The sequence below is a fragment of the Balaenoptera physalus genome (assembly GCF_965194825.1).
Source record: "Balaenoptera physalus genome assembly, chromosome: 12".
NCBI classification, from domain to species: domain Eukaryota; kingdom Metazoa; phylum Chordata; class Mammalia; order Artiodactyla; family Balaenopteridae; genus Balaenoptera; species Balaenoptera physalus.
In genome coordinates this window covers 48173454-48189072 of record NC_138897.1, presented here as the reverse complement: position 1 = coordinate 48189072, position 15619 = coordinate 48173454, and the positions used below count along the sequence as shown (strand labels likewise).

At 37.6% G+C, this 15619-nt stretch overlaps 1 protein-coding gene across 3 annotated transcripts in view; it reads left to right on the top strand.

Moving 5' to 3' along the window:
- Positions 1-15619, top strand: part of ASXL3 (ASXL transcriptional regulator 3) — a 188286-nt gene that overhangs the window by 99802 nt on the left and 72865 nt on the right. For all 3 annotated transcript variants that reach the window (XM_082415963.1, XM_082415962.1, XM_082415961.1), the window contains one exon: positions 9588-9751. In XM_082415963.1, coding sequence (XP_082272089.1) covers positions 9588-9751 — 164 coding nt within the window. The remainder of the gene's footprint in view (positions 1-9587; positions 9752-15619) is intronic.

Below are 15619 nucleotides of genomic sequence, written 5' to 3'. Positions count from 1 at the left end.
TAGGGAATGTTCTAATTTCATACTCTTACATGTACCTGTCCAGTTTTCCCAGCACCACTTATTGAAGAGGCTGTCTTTTCTTCACTGTATATTCTTGCCTCCTTTATCAAAGATAAGGTGACCATATGTGCGTGGGTTTATCTCTGGGCTTTCTATCCTGTTCCATTGATGTATATTTCTATTTTTGTGCCAGTACCATACTGTCTTGATTACTGTAGCTTTGTTTCATAGTCTGAAGTCAGGGAGCCTGATTCCTCCAGCTCCATTTTTCATTCTCAAGATTGCTTTGGCTATTCGGGGTCTTTTGTGCTTCCACACAAATTGTGAAATTTTTTGTTCTAGTTCTGTGAAAAAGGCCAGTGGTAGTTTGATAGGGATTGCATTGAATCTGTAGATTGCTTTGGGTAGTATAGTCATTTTCACAATGTTGATTCTTCCAATACAAGAACATGGTATATCTCTCCATCTATTTGTATCATCTTTAATTACTTTCAGCAGTGTCTTATAATTTTCTGCATACAGGTCTTTTGTCTCCTTAGTTAGGTTTATTCCTAGATATTTTATTCTTTTTGTTGCAATGGTAAATGGGAGTGTTTTCTTAATTTCACTTTCAGATTTTTCATCATTAGTATATAGGAATGCAAGAGATTTCTGTGCATTAATTTTGTATCCTGCTACTTTACCAAATTCATTGATTAGCTCTAGTAGTTTTCCGGTAGAGTCTTTAGGATTCTCTATGTATAGTATCATGTCATCTGCAAACAGTGACAGTTTTACTTCTTCTTTTCCAATTTGGATTCCTTCTTTTTCTTTTTCTTCTCTGATGGCTGTGCCTAAAACTTCCAAAACTATGTTGAATAATAGTGGTGAGAGTGGACAACCTTGTCTTGTTCCTGGTCTTAGACGAAATGGTTTCAGTTTTTCACCATTGAGAATAATGTTGGCTCTGGGTTTGTCATATATGGCCTTTATTATGTTGAGGAAAGTTCCCCCTATGCCTACTTTCTGGAGGGTTTTTATCAAAAATGGGTGTTGAATTTTGTAGAAAGCTTTCTCTGCATCAATTGAGATGATCATATGGTTTTTCTCCTTCAATTTGTTAATATGATGTATCACATTGATTGATTTGCATATATTGAAGAATCCTTGCATTCCTGGAATAAACCCTACCTGATCATGGTGTATGATCCTTTTAATGTGCTGTTGGATTCTGTTTGCTAGTATTTTGTTGAGGATTTTTGCATCTATGTTCATCAGTGATATTGGCCTGTAGTTTTCTTTCTTTGTGACATCTTTGTCTGGTTTTCGTATCAGGGTGATGATGGCCTCGTAGAATGAGTTTGGGAGTGTTCCTCCCTCTGCTATATTTTGGAAGAGTTTGAGAAGGATAGTTGTTAACTCTTCTCTAAATGTTTGCTAGAATTCGCCTGTGAAGCCATCTGGTCCTGGGCTTTTGTTTATTGGAAGATTTTTAATCACAGTTTCAATTTCAGTGCTTGTGATTGGTCTGTTCATATTTTATATTTCTTCCTGGTTCAGTCTCGGCAGGTTGTGCATTTCTAAGAATTTGTCCATTTCTTCCAGGTTGTCCATTTTATTGGCATAGAGTTGCTTGTAGTAATCTCTCATGATTCTTTGTATTTCCACAGTGTCAGCTGTTACTTCTCCTTTTTCATTTCTAATTCTATTGATTTGAGTCTTCTCCCTTTTTTTCTTGATGAGTCTGGCTAATGGTTTATCAATTTTGTTTATCTTCTCAAAGAACCAGCTTTTAGTTTTACTGAACTTTGCTATCGTTCCCTTCATTTCTTTTTCATTTATTTCTGATCTGATCTTTATGATTTCTTTCCTTCTGCCAGCTTTGGGGTTTTTTTGTTCTTCTTTCTCTAATTGCTTTAGGTGCAAGGTTAGGTTGTTTATTTGAGATGTTTCCTGTTTCTTAAGGTAGGATTGTATTGCTATAAACTTCCCTCTTAGAAATGCTTTTGCTGCATCCCATAGGTTTTGGGTCGCTGTGTCTCCATTGTCATTTCTTTCTATGTATTTTTTTATTTCTTCTTTGATTTCATCAATGATCACTTGGTTATTAAGTAGTGTATTGTTTAGCCTCCATGTGTTTGTATTTTTTGCAGATCTTTTCCTGTAATTGATATCTAGTCTCATAGCGTTGTGGTCGGAAGAGATACTTGATATGATTTCAGTTTTCTTAAATTTACCAAGGCTTGATTTGTGACCCAAGATATGATCTATCCTGGAGAATGTTCCATGAGCACTTGAGAAGAATGTGTATTCTGTTGTTTTTGGATGGAATCTCCTGTAAATATCAGTTAAGTCCATCTTGTTTAATGTATCATTTAAAGCTTGTGTTTCCTTATTTATTTTCAATTTGGATGATCTGTCCTTGGTGAAAGTGGGGTGATAAAGTCCCCTACTATGATTGTGTTACTCTTGATTTCCCCTTTTATGGCTGTTAGTATTTGCCTTATGTATTGAGGTGCTCCTATGTTGGGTGCATAAATATTTACAATTGTTATATCTTCTTCTTGGATTGATCCCTTGATCAATATGTAGTGTCCTTCTTTGTCTCTTCTAATAGTCTTTATTTTAAAGTCTATTATGTCTGATATGAGAATTGCTACTCCAGCTTTCTTTTGATTTCCATTTGCATGGAATATCTTTTTACATCCCCTCACTTTCAGTCTGTATGTGTCCCTAGGTCTGAAGTGGGTCTCATGTAGACAGCATATAAACGGGTCTTATTTTTGTATCCATTCAGCGAGTCTGTGTCTTTTCGTGGGAGCATTTAATCCATTTACATTTAAGGTAATTATCGATATGTATGTTCCTATTCCCATTTTCTTAATTGTTTTGGGTTTGTTATTGCAGGTCTTTTCCTTCTCTTGTGTTTCCTGCCTATAGAAGTTCCTTTACCATTTGTTGTAAAGCTGGTTTGGTGGTGCTGAACTCTCTCAGCTTTTGCTTGTCTGTAAAGTTTTTAATTTCTCCATCAAATCTGAATGAGATCCTTGCTGGGTAGAGTACTCTTGGTTGTAGGTTTTTCTCCTTCATCACTTTAAATATGTCCTGCCACTCCCTTCTGGCTTGCAGAGTTTCTGCTCAAAGATCAGCTGGTAACCTTATGGGGATTCCCTTGTGTGTTATTTGTTGTTTTTCCTTGCTGCTTTTAATATGTTTTCTTTGTATTTAATTTTTGATAGTTTGATTAATTTGTGTCTTGGCGTGTTTCTCCTTGGATTTATCCTGTATGGGGCTCTCTCTGCTTCCTGGACTTGATTAACTATTTCCTTTCCCATATAGGGAAGTTTTCAACTATAATCTCTTCAAATATTTTCTCAGTCCCTTTCTTTTTCTCTTCTTCTGGGACCCCTGTAATTCGAATGTTGGTGCATTTAATGTTGTCCCAGACGTCTCTGAGACTGTCCTCCGTTCTTTTCATTCTTTTTTCTTTATTCTGCTCTGCAGTAGTTATTTCCACTATTTTATCTTCCAGGTCACTTATCCATTCTTCTGCCTCAGTTATTCTGCTATTGATCTCTTCTAGAGAATTTTTAATTTCATTTATTGTGTTGTTCGTCATTGTTTGTTTGCTCTTTAGTTCTTCTAGGTCCTTGTTAAAAGTTTCTTGTATTTTGTCTATTCTATTTCCAAGATTTTGGATCATCCTTACTATCATTATTCTGAATTCTTTTTCAGGTAGACTGCCTATTTCCTCTTCATTTGTTAGGTCTGGTTGGTTTTTACCTTGCTCCTTCATCTGCTGTATGTTTTTCTGTCTTCTCATTTTGCTTAACTTACTGTGTTTGGGGTCTCCTTTTCGCAGGCTGCTGGTTTGTAGTTCCCGTTGTTTTTGGTGTGTGTCCCCAGTGGCTAAGGTTGGTTCAGTGGGTTGTGTAGACTTCCTGGTGGAGGGGATTAGTGCCTGTGTTTTGGTGGATGAGGCTGGATCTTGTCTTTCCGGTGGGCAGGTCCACGTCTGGTGGTGTGTTTTGGGGTGTCTGTGGCTTTATTATGATTTTAGTCAAGCTCTCTGCTAATGGATGGGGCTGTGTTCCTGTCTTGCTAGTTGTTTGGCATAGGGTGTCCAGCACTGTAGCTTGCTGGTCATTGAGTGAAGCTGGGTCATGGCGTTGAGATGGAGATCTCTGGGAGATTTTCGCCGTTTGATATTACATGGAGGTGGGAGGTCTCTTGTGGACCAGTGTCCTGAACTTGGCTCTCCCACCTCAGCAGCACAGCCCTGACTCCTGGCTGGAGCACCAAGAGCCTTTCTTCCACATGGCTCAGAATAAAAGGGAGAAAAAATAGAAGGAAAGAAAGAAAGAGGATAAAATAAAATGAAATAAAGTAAAATAAAGTTATTAAAATAAAAAATAATTATGAAGAAAAAAAATTTTTTTAAGTAAAAAAAAAACAAAAAAAAACCGGACGGACAGAACCCTAGGACAAATGGTGAAAGCAAAGCTATACAGACAAAATCACACACAGAAGCATACACATACACACTCACAAAAAGAGAAAAAAGGGAAAAAATAGTATATCTTTTGTCTCCAAAAGTCCACCTTCTCAGTTTGGGATGATTCGTTGCCTATTCAGGTATTCCACAGATGCAGGGTAGATCCAGTTGATTGTGGAGACTTAATCCGCTGCTCCTGAGGCTGCTGGGAGAAATTTCCCTTTCTCTTCTCTGTTCGTACAGCTCCCGGTGTTCAGCTTTGGATTTGGACCCGCCTCTGTGTGTAGGTCGCCTGAGGGCATCTGTTCTTTGCTCACACAGGACGGGGTTAAAGGAGCAGCTGATTCGCGGGCTCTGGCTCACTCAGGCCAGGGGGAGGGAGGGGTACAGATACGGGGTGAGCCTGAGGTGGCAGAGGCCGGCGTGACGTTGCAGCAGCCTGAGGCGCGCCGTGCGTTCTCCCAGGGAAGTTGTCCCTGGATCACGGGAGCCTGGCAGTGGCGGGCTGCACCGGGTCCCGGGAGGGGCGGTGTGGATAGTGACCTGTGCTCGCACACAGGCTCCTTGGTGGTGGTAGCAGCAGCCTTATCGTCTCATGCCCGTCTCTGGGGTCCGCGCTGATAGCCACGGCTCGCGCCTGTCTCTGGAGCTTGTTTAGGCAGCGCTCTGAATCCCCTCCCCTCGCGCACCAGGAAACAAAGAGGCAAGAAAAAACCTCGTGTCTCTTCGGCAGCTCCACACTTTTTCCCGGACTCCCTCCCGGCTAGCTGTGGCGCACTAGCACCATTCAGGCTGTGTTCACGCCGCCAACCCCAGTCCTCTCCCTGCGATCCAACCGAAGCCCGAGCCTCAGCTCCCAGCCCCGCCCGCCCCGGCGGGTGAGCAGACAAGCCTCTCGGGCTGGTGAGTGCTGCTCAGCACCGATCCTCCGTGCGGGAATCTCTCCGCTTTGCCCTCTGCACCCCTGTGGCTGTGCTCTCCTCCGTGGCTCCGAAGCTCCCCCTCCGCCACCTGCAGTCTCTGCCCACGAAGGGGCTTCCTAGTGAGTGGAAACCTTTCCTCCTTCACGGCTCCCTCCCACTGGTGCAGGTCCCGTCCCTATTCTTTTGTCTCTGGTTTTTCTTTTTTCTTTTGCCCTACCCAGGTACATGGGGAGTTTCTTGCCTTTTGGGAAGTCTGAGGTCTTCTGCCAGCGTTCAGTAGGTGTTCTGTAGGAGCAGTTCCACCTGTAGATGTATTTCTGATGTATCTGTGGAGAGGAAGGTGATCTCCGTGTCTTACTCTTCCGCCATCTTGAAGCTGCTCCTCTACAATCTATCTCCTTTCTTCTTTCTCCAGTTTTTATTCTATAGTTCATTCATTAACTTCTTGATTTGCACACTTAACTCTTCAATTTTCAATATTTTTTCTACTCTTGAATATATACAATTTATTTTTAAAACAAATTCAGTTGCATTTTACAAATTTTGGCATTATTATTTAGAATGTCAATATTTTGTAATTTCCATTACAAAACATTTCTTTAACTTATGAGGTACTTAGAAGTGTACTTCCAAATGTCCAAGTATATAATGAGTGTGGGAAGATTGGAGAGTTGCTATGTTTCTGTTACTGATATCTAATTTTACTTCTTTGTGGCTAGAGAGATGAGGTTTTATATTATTCTTCAGTATTGTTGAGACTCAGTGGTCAGTTTTTGGGTTTTTTTTTTGTTTTTTTGTCTTCTTTACTGTTTTCTGAGTGCTGACCAAAAAATTGCTTTCTCTTAAGGGCTCAGTGCAGTGTCCTATGTTAAATTCATTGGTTTAAGATTGATTATTGAGTTTTTAAAGTCCTTGGTATTCATAAGACAAGTTTTTTGCTTGTTATCTCAATGTCTGGTAAAATATGTTCAGATGTTCCACTGGCATTATGTAGTGCCAGTTTCTCTTTTTAATTCTCTCAATTTTAAATTTTGAATGCTATGCTGTTGAAATGGATGCAGGCTCTAGGTCATTGTATCTTTCCAGTGAATTATTTCTTTTATACTCAAGGAATTACTTTCTTATCCCCAATAAGGTTTTATTTACCTTTGTTTATCTTTGATGTTAATATTGTAGTATTGCTTTTTTTGTTGTTTTGAATGTCTGCCTGGTATTTCTTAGTTTATCTCCTCATTTTCTTCTGTTCCATGTGATTTTTATTTTAAGTATGTCTCTTGTAAAGCAGCATATAATCAGATTGTGTTACTTTTAAAATCTAATATGAAATCCATTTGTATTTTTTTACTGTGTTGGGGGCTTAATCAAAAAATTTTTTTCTCCTTTTATGCCTTCATGTGATTGAGTTTTCCTTCCATGAATTTATTTGGAAGTTATAAGTCTTTTCCATTTCTCCCATTGACTGCCTATAGAGTTTTTGGATGGAATGTCCTATAAATATCAATTAAGTCCATCTTGTTTAATGTATCATTTAAAGCTTGTGTTTCCTTATTTATTTTCATTTTGGATGATCTGTCCATTGGTGAAAGTGGGGTGTTAAAGTCCCCTACTATGATATGTTACTGTCAATTTCCCCTTTTATGGCAGTTAGCATTTGCCTTATGTATCGAGGTTCTCCTAAGTTGGGTGCATAAATATTTACAGTTGTTAAATCTTCTTCTTGGATTGATCCCTTGCATGCAAATGGAAATCAGCTGGAGTAGCAATTCTCATAACAGACAAAATAGACTTCAAAAGAAAGACTCTTACAAGAAACAAAGAAGGACACTACCTATAGAGTTTTAACAAATAAAGAACTAACAGTATCTCTCCTGTTTCCAAACAGTGCCAGGGTTATATGGTGTTCTCATTTCAATCACACCTTCCTGTCTCTCATGCAATTGCTGTCTCCTGTTTGTTTGTTTGTTTGTTTTCCATTTTGTTTTAATTCTCATTAGTTGTTAGTATTATTTTTCACTGTTAATGTTTATTTGGAGTTACTCATGTCTGTTAATCTTTTAGTTTATCATTGCTTCTGCAACCCACTCATTCCTTCTTTGAGTTAATTTCTTTATTTGTTAAGAACATCCACTAGTACTTTTTCAGCAAGATTCTTTAAGGGATAGTTCCCATTTTGGATACTGAAAATATTCTTATATCGTTAATATCCTTGCCATTTAAAGGGACTTTATTATTAACGAAATTCTAGATCAATGCTTCTTTTCTTTTGGCCCTTTGAAGATATTTCATTGTCATCTGTAATTTATTGATGATAAGGTTCCTGTGTCTTATTGTGATCCCTTTGGAGGTAATCTATTTTTGTTCAAAATTGTTTTAAGGTATTCTTTTTATTTTTGATATTTTGCTATTTCAACACATCGGATGGAGGAATGGGTATTTATCCTTTTTGAGATTTGGTATGTTGCTTTATTTGAGGACTCTTGTCATTTTTTCAGTTCTAAAACTTTCAGACATTAGCTCTTCAAATATTGCCTCTCTGCCATTTGCTGTGTTTTTTCATTCTCAAACTCCTGTAAATATGCATCCTGACTGCTTATTCCATTCCCTTTATTTTTTCTCTATCCTGCTTTTTTGACTCATCATTTTTAATGCTGCATTCTAGATATTTTCATCAACTCTATATTTATTCAATAGTTATTTCATTGTATCCATGGAATATTTAAAAAAATTTTAAACTAAATTTTCATTTCTAGAAGTTCTATCTGTTTCTGTTTCAAATCTGCCTATTTTTAAAATTACAGTGTCCTGTTTTTTCATAATGAGTTTATTTCCATTTTTGTTTCTATTGTTTAAAACAAGGGACAGCAAGTTTTTCTGTTAGGGGCCAGAGAGTAAATGCTGTAGGCTTTGCGAGTCATGCGATTTCTGTCACAACTATTCAACTCAGCATTGTAGTGCGAAGGCACATCTAGACAGTATCTAAACAATTGGGCATGCCTATGTTCCAGTAAAAGTTTATTTACCAGCAGCCACTGGACTGGATATAGTTCATGGGCAATAATTTGCTGCCCCTTGATTTAAATCACACTCTATTAAAATCACATTCAAGTGATTCTCTTAACTCAAGCAACTGAGAGTGGTAATTCTTCTGTTTGATGCATCAGCTGACTGTCCCTTATGGTGGATTGTTCCCTTGTGTGTCATAATTTCGAATTGTGGACTCTGTATACAGCCATCTGTTGGAGGTCATTGTACCTGAGTTGTAGAATTATCCTACAAAGCATACTGGCATTTCAGGCCTCACAGCTAATATTTTTATAAAGGATTGCTGTTTTAAAGTATTACCCTTGGGCTTCCCTGGTGGCGCAGTGGTTAAGAATCTGCCTGCCAATGCAGGGGACGTGGGTTCGAGCCCTGGTCTGGGAGGATTCCACATGCCGCGGAGCAACTAAGCCCGTGAGCCACAACTGCTGAGCCTGCGTGTCTGGAGCCTGTGCTCTGCAACGGGAGGGGCCGCGACGGTGGGAGGCCCGCGCACCGCGATGAGGGGTGGTCCCCACTTGCCGCAACTGGAGAAGGCCCTCGCACAGAAACGAGGACCCAACACAGCCAAAAATAAATATAAATAAATTTATAAAAAAAAAAAAAAAAAAAAGTATTACCCTTAAATTATCCTGAATAGGAATCTTCTGAAATACTCCAGTGCTTAGTGCTGTGCATGACACTTGGGGAGCACACAGCTATCAGCTATAATGCTCTCATTATCTCTGTTAAAATTAACAGCACTCTTATTGTTATCATTGATCCTAGGTCTTATAGAATCTACAAAAACTGTAGTTGTTACCATTTATGCTCCTAAAGTTTTTGAGGATTCTGATTAATTGGAAGACCGTAATTAAAATACTTCTTTATCTAGACCTGGTGCTACTTTGAGTTAAAAATACAGATGGTATTGAGTGAAGTAGACATTATGAAAATTAAAGACAACTAAGGCAAGATAGAAACCCAAAGAAACTTTGGAGATTTCGTTCTGAAATATCATTCTTAAAAGAGATAGAATTAAATACATTATCAAATATATATATATATACATATATATATATATATATATAGTCAGTATACATATGTGTGTGTACAGGTGTATGTTTTTCCCAATCTATAGTGAATTCATACCTCTTGCTTATTTATCACAGGACACTTGAAATGGACCAAAGCTGAGGATATTGACATAGAAACCCCGGGATCTATTCTTGTCAACACTAACTTGAGGGCATTAATAAATAAACATACGTTTGCTTCCTTACCTCAGCATTTTCAACAATACCTCCTGCTTTTGCTCCCAGAAGTGGATAGGCAGGTAAGTAGAAGTTTCAGACATTTGGTATTAGTCACCAGTTATATTATTATGAACTTGCAGGTCTGTTATCGAAGATGACTGATACATGGATGGATAGTTTTCTAATAATCTAGTGTATTTATGTAATTTATATACTTAAATGCTAGCATTGGTGTGTTTGCTTAATCTGCCTAAACAGACTAATTTTTCATTATCACTAGTGAGCAAATTCAAAATTTAAAATACAGCACATTGCCATAGAGTGAAAACAACAGACCTACCCACATTGGGAAGGAAAAACAAAGAAATCAAACTTTCCATTATCAAATAAATCTTTGAAGTAGCTTCCCCTTTGCCCTGAGGGAATATTGAAGTGCAGCAATAAAAAGCCAGGGTTTCTAAGAAATTATGTAAATATTTTCATTCTCAATTCTTTCCAAAAAACATTTAAAATTTATGTTTGGATTTGGCTTCTGAGAGTCTATCATCGTGAATATGATTGCCTATAAATAATCACCTTTTATCTTTTTTTTTTAGTATAACTAAAAATGCTTTAAGTGTATTTTTGTATTTTTTAAAAGCCTGTAAAATAAGGAAATACAAATATAGACTCATAATAGGAGACATCAATCATCTTCTAAAGCTGTTTCCTTTGAAAAGAAAAAAAATATTTCATCACATAAACTTTTATTAAATTTCACAAAACTATTACATTTCCTTGTGATTCTCATTTCAATAAATTTTGACACTGTATATAGTTTTCAGTTGATGGACATAATGTGCATGTGTTTATGAATTTGCATCTCAAAATGATAGGTACATCCATAAGTTGAAATGGGCAAGATTGATTCAATATTTCCATATTATTTTGAATAAATTTTCTTAGCTTTTTATTTGATTCTGTTTTCTCCTAACTTACCCACCCTTTCATACATACTTAAAATTTGATAAGCTGCTGTCTTCTATCATTCTTATGTATCTCTTTGGTGGAGATTATTGTTCATATTTAGAAAAATACTATTTTGATTTTGAGTACATTTTTGTTTGAAAATTTGTTCAGTATTTACTATGAATATAATACATGTTTGATGCTTTGGAATAATGGAAATAGCGATTAGTAAGTGCCTATTGCATGTTTATTGAATCAATGATTAAATACACTCTAGTTGGATACAGAAGCTATATTCCTGAATAATGAAAATATGAGGTAGAAACAGGTAAGCTTAGGGGGGAGAGCACAAAGTAAATTGAGCTTTTATATGTAGAAGGGAAAAAATCAGAGACAAATGTAAGATCCTTGAATTGGGCCTAGAGGTATAGGCAGAATTTGAATAAAGTAGATGGAGATGTATTTTATGTGAAAGATTCAAAGATACAAAATCAAAAGCTAATTTTGTGGGAGTCTGGATTATAGGAACAACAGTGCAAATGAGTCTGGAAAGACAAATTAGAAGTCAATTTTGGAAGATGCCTTGAGTATGAGGCTAAAGAGTCTAAACAGTGTTCACGCTGTGTTTTCAGTGCAAAGACACTGAGGGCTTTTGAACAGAGCGATAATGTAATAAAATCACTGCTTTTTAAGAAAATTATTCTGGCAATACTGAAAAGGGAATGTTAGAGATGGGAAGCATGAAAGTGTTGTTAGAAAGCAATCTTAGTTATTCCAAAAGGCAGAATGAGGGCTTGAATTTGGAGAATAGCATTGAACTTGAAGAGGAGTAGGACCGTGCAGTCACCTTCATCATCACCACCATCATCATTAGCACCATCATCCAGTGGTGGCAATTTTACATTTTGTCAAATAACACTTGAAGCAAGGTATAGAGAGAAGCCACTGATCATTCTTGGGTTTCAAGCTGGTGTGACTGAGGATTGAGTTCAGGTGTTTAGAAAAACTTTATTTTTTGGCAGGGGGAGGTGGATTTATTAGCTACGTGACTGTTGCCTGCACTTCAACATATGTGTGATTTGTCTTGTTTACAGTTGTACCTCCAGCTCCTGGAATAAGATTTGGCATATATAAAGTACTCAAATCTTTTTGGAAAGAAGAAATGACAAATTGTCCTTGGATTAGCCAAATATTTCAGTAACCCAGGAGGCAGTCTCAATAAGCCTAATATTGAATTCAACCTGTAGCAGTTTCTGTTACTCAGTTTTTTCCAGTCACTGTGAGAAATATAAATGAATAAGGCACAATACCTGTTCTCAAAGAACATGTAGTCCATTGGGAAATCATTTATTCAAGAAATACTTACTGAGCATGTATTATGTGCTGCATATACTGTGCTAAATACAGAGACTTCAGGAATGAATCTTCCAGAGGAATAACAGACGGAGGAGAAAGAAAACCTCATGCTGAAATACAGTTTCCTTTTTACTAGGAAAGAAGTCTGATAACTGGATAGATCTATACCAAATTTAGTATAAGACGAGACAGAGTAACATAAATGTCAAATAGAAATATAAAGTCCTCAGAAGGCACGAAGGATGAAGAACTTTAATCTGAAAGTAGTATTGGAGAAGATTTTATGGTGGAACAGATACTTAACTTGAACCTTGAAGGACTAATAGGTGTTTTGTAAGTAGAGCCAAGGGAAAGTGAATTTTACAGAGGGAGAGCTTGTCATTTACAAAGACTTGCTGTGTGTGTGGTAGGATGCTGTGCTAAAGGGTAATACGATCTAAACCTCGATGACCCTGGTTGCAGATTAAGCTCTTTTAACTTTTTCTGAAACCAGTGGGCACCATCAGAGATTTCTCAAATGAGAAACAGCATACATAACATAATTTAAATAAATATTTTAGTGCCTGGACATAGGGCAGGAGAAGAAGATCCAAAGGATAAATAAAATATTGTCATTATGTTCTCTTAGGAGCCAGTAGCCCTGTAAAAAATATATTGGAGAGGCAGAAAGATAAGACCCAGGGAGACTGGGTAAGAGACAGTCACAGTAGTGGAAATAAGAGATAAGAGTCTGACCTTAGACATTGGCCTTGGAAAAGAAAAGAAAGGACTGAATTCCCGGCATATTTTCAACCCAAAAGAGTGGGAGTAAATGACACTGCCAATGGGATGGTCTGGAAGAAGAAGGTCTGTAGAAGGTCTGGAAGGCAAATGGAGATTTTATTTAGGGTGACTTGGGAGGACAGGAAGACACTGTGGGCCTATCAGCATTTGACATCAAGAAGTTTAGAGCTCTTTCTCCGGGCCCTGCTGGAGTTGAGCTCAGCCCTATCTCCCAGCAGAAAGGAACAGGCAACTTGATGAAACAACCTTCCAAAACTGGTCTGTTTCACTTCAGTTTATAAAAACCCAAAAGGCACTAAACATCACCATTTTCTAGGCCAGAATGAGTAGAAAAGGCATGGAAATGTGAATCTGATTACACAGATTTATTTGAGGAAGTGGAAGGTACTGTAATTATGTGAAATACCTATGAATTTCACTTGTACGAAAGCTTGTTTTCACGTATTTTTTACAAAATTTGAAATTCCCAGTTTTCTCGTTTCCCTCCTTTGACTACCCCAGGTTTCTGCCTGATTTCTCCCCTGAAGCAGTCCTACAGGCTGTCCTATTCTGGGCCAAATGAAGCCAAGGCTTATTTCATTATTACATCTTTAAAATAAGGGAAGCTAGGTTTCCCATTTACCTTGCCAGTGCCAACTATCATTAAGCCAACCTGTATTTTTTTTTTCTATATTTGTACTTTTCTTTCTTTTTCTAGAGGTCTGTTTATCTTAGATTACATTTTTTACATACTTCTAGTTGTTTTGTAACATTGTCACAACTAGTTTTATATTTAAGTTTGCTTTCCACACATTATACTGCAAGTAACAGAAAACTGAACTCAAACTGACTTAAATATAAAGGGGATTTATTGGCTCAGGTAATTATAAGATGGAGGTTAGAGTGGGCTTCTGGTTGCTGGTCCTGGAATTCAGTTATTATCAAGGACCCATTTAACTGTGTTTAATGAATTCATTTAAAAAAATCTCTCCCTTGTTGGCACTATTCTAAACCCGAATCCCTTTTTAGTAGGATGGCTACCTGAATCAAAAAATGGGTATTTGCTTATTAGTTCACATTCATGGGGAAAATACTTCTGTCCCAGTATTTCAAAGACAAACCTGAGTCACATGAATGATACTATGTGTCAGTAGGTCACAGTGACTGCTTCTTAAACAATGACTCTAGCAGAGGAAGTGGAATATGCAAATTGGCTTAAAGCAACCAGGCCTACTCCTGAATTTTATAGTGCTCACCAACTCCTGAAGTAAAATGGTGCACTTTGGAGATGTCAGGAAAACTTTAGAAATCTGGTTTTTAGGAAGTTCTATTAGAGACTATGAAATGGAGGGTGGGAGAGAAGTCGACTGTCAGTGTCCACTGTAGTAGGGTAGGTATTGAGTTTGGTTTTTAACATGTTGGGTTGAGATGCTTCTATAAACTATATGAAATGTCCAAAGATGGCTATATATATATTCCGGTTTTGTGACTGGAGAAGATGGAATTAGTGATTAAAATTTACATAGATTATACTGTCAGCTATGGGATTTGATGAGACTGTGAGATATCATGGCCATCCCAAAGGAATACATATATTTGTAAGAAAGTGTGTATTAGAAAGGGTACGGGAGGAGCCAGGGAATAGATAGAAAATAGCAAATCCATGAGAGATTATCAATGGGGAGGTTATGTACAGGCAAGTGTCTCAGATGGACATTAGGAAGTCACTGGGGTGTAAGTGGGACATCTTTTCTTTGTTCCTTTAGATCCACCCTCCACCTTCTTTACTCTGCTTTGCACCAGGAGGCTGTATATGGAGACTAATCCACGTATACTGCATCAAGAGAAAGGATGCCTCTGTCTTCCTTTCTTTTTTTTTTTTAATTTTGAAATAATCATAAACTTTCACAAGATTTAAAGATATATTAGAGAAGAAGTTTCAAGCCTCGTTATCCATCCCACCCATGCCCCGCCCCCAGTATATTATGACTTTAAGCCTGTTTTTTTCCTACAAACAAGGGCATCCTCTTGCATAAGCACAGTGCAGCCAATCAAGATCAGGAAGCTAGCATTGATCATTCTTACCGTTTGATTCTTAGACTCTATTCAAGTTTAGCCACCTGTCCCAGTAATGCCACTTTTAGCAACAAGATTCAGTATGGAATCTGTCATTTTATTTAGTTGTCATATCTTTTTAGTGTCCTTCATTCTAGAATAGTTCTTTAGTCATCTCTTGACTTTCATGATTTTGACACTTTTGAAGATTATAAGCTAATGTTAGTTTGTGTCATATTTCCTAGTGAGCAGATTCAGATTGTGTACCATTGGGAGGAATATGATAAATGATGCTATATTCTCCTTGCACCTATGAGGTAGCACACGATTTTGATTTCTCCCGATCATTTGATTAAAATGTATCTGCCGAGTTTCTTCAGTGTAAAGTTACTTCTTCCCTCTTTGTAATTAAATAGTATTTTGTGAGGATGTTCTTTTAAACTGTGCAAATATCCTGTTCTTCAGACTCTCAATTTATCCACTTATTCCTATCTGTATGGTTTCCTTGTTTCCTAGTTTTTCAGTAGGTTATTATGCCCAGTTGTCCACGTTTGGTCACGAGGACCCTGTTCAAGCTGGCTCCTGTGTCTTCTGACGTGTCTCCATCACTCTTCGAGCACTTTATTACTTTAAAATACATGGAATTATTTCAGTCTCATCTTGTACTTTCCCTGTCTCAGCCCTGGAATGAACCCTTTCTCCAAGGAGCCATGGTTCCCTTTAGTGGAAGATGGTATTTCGAAGTCAATATCTCATGAAACATTTTTTCTATTGGGGTGTTGCTTCTCCCAGATCTATGACAGACCTAGGAAATATATGTATGTATA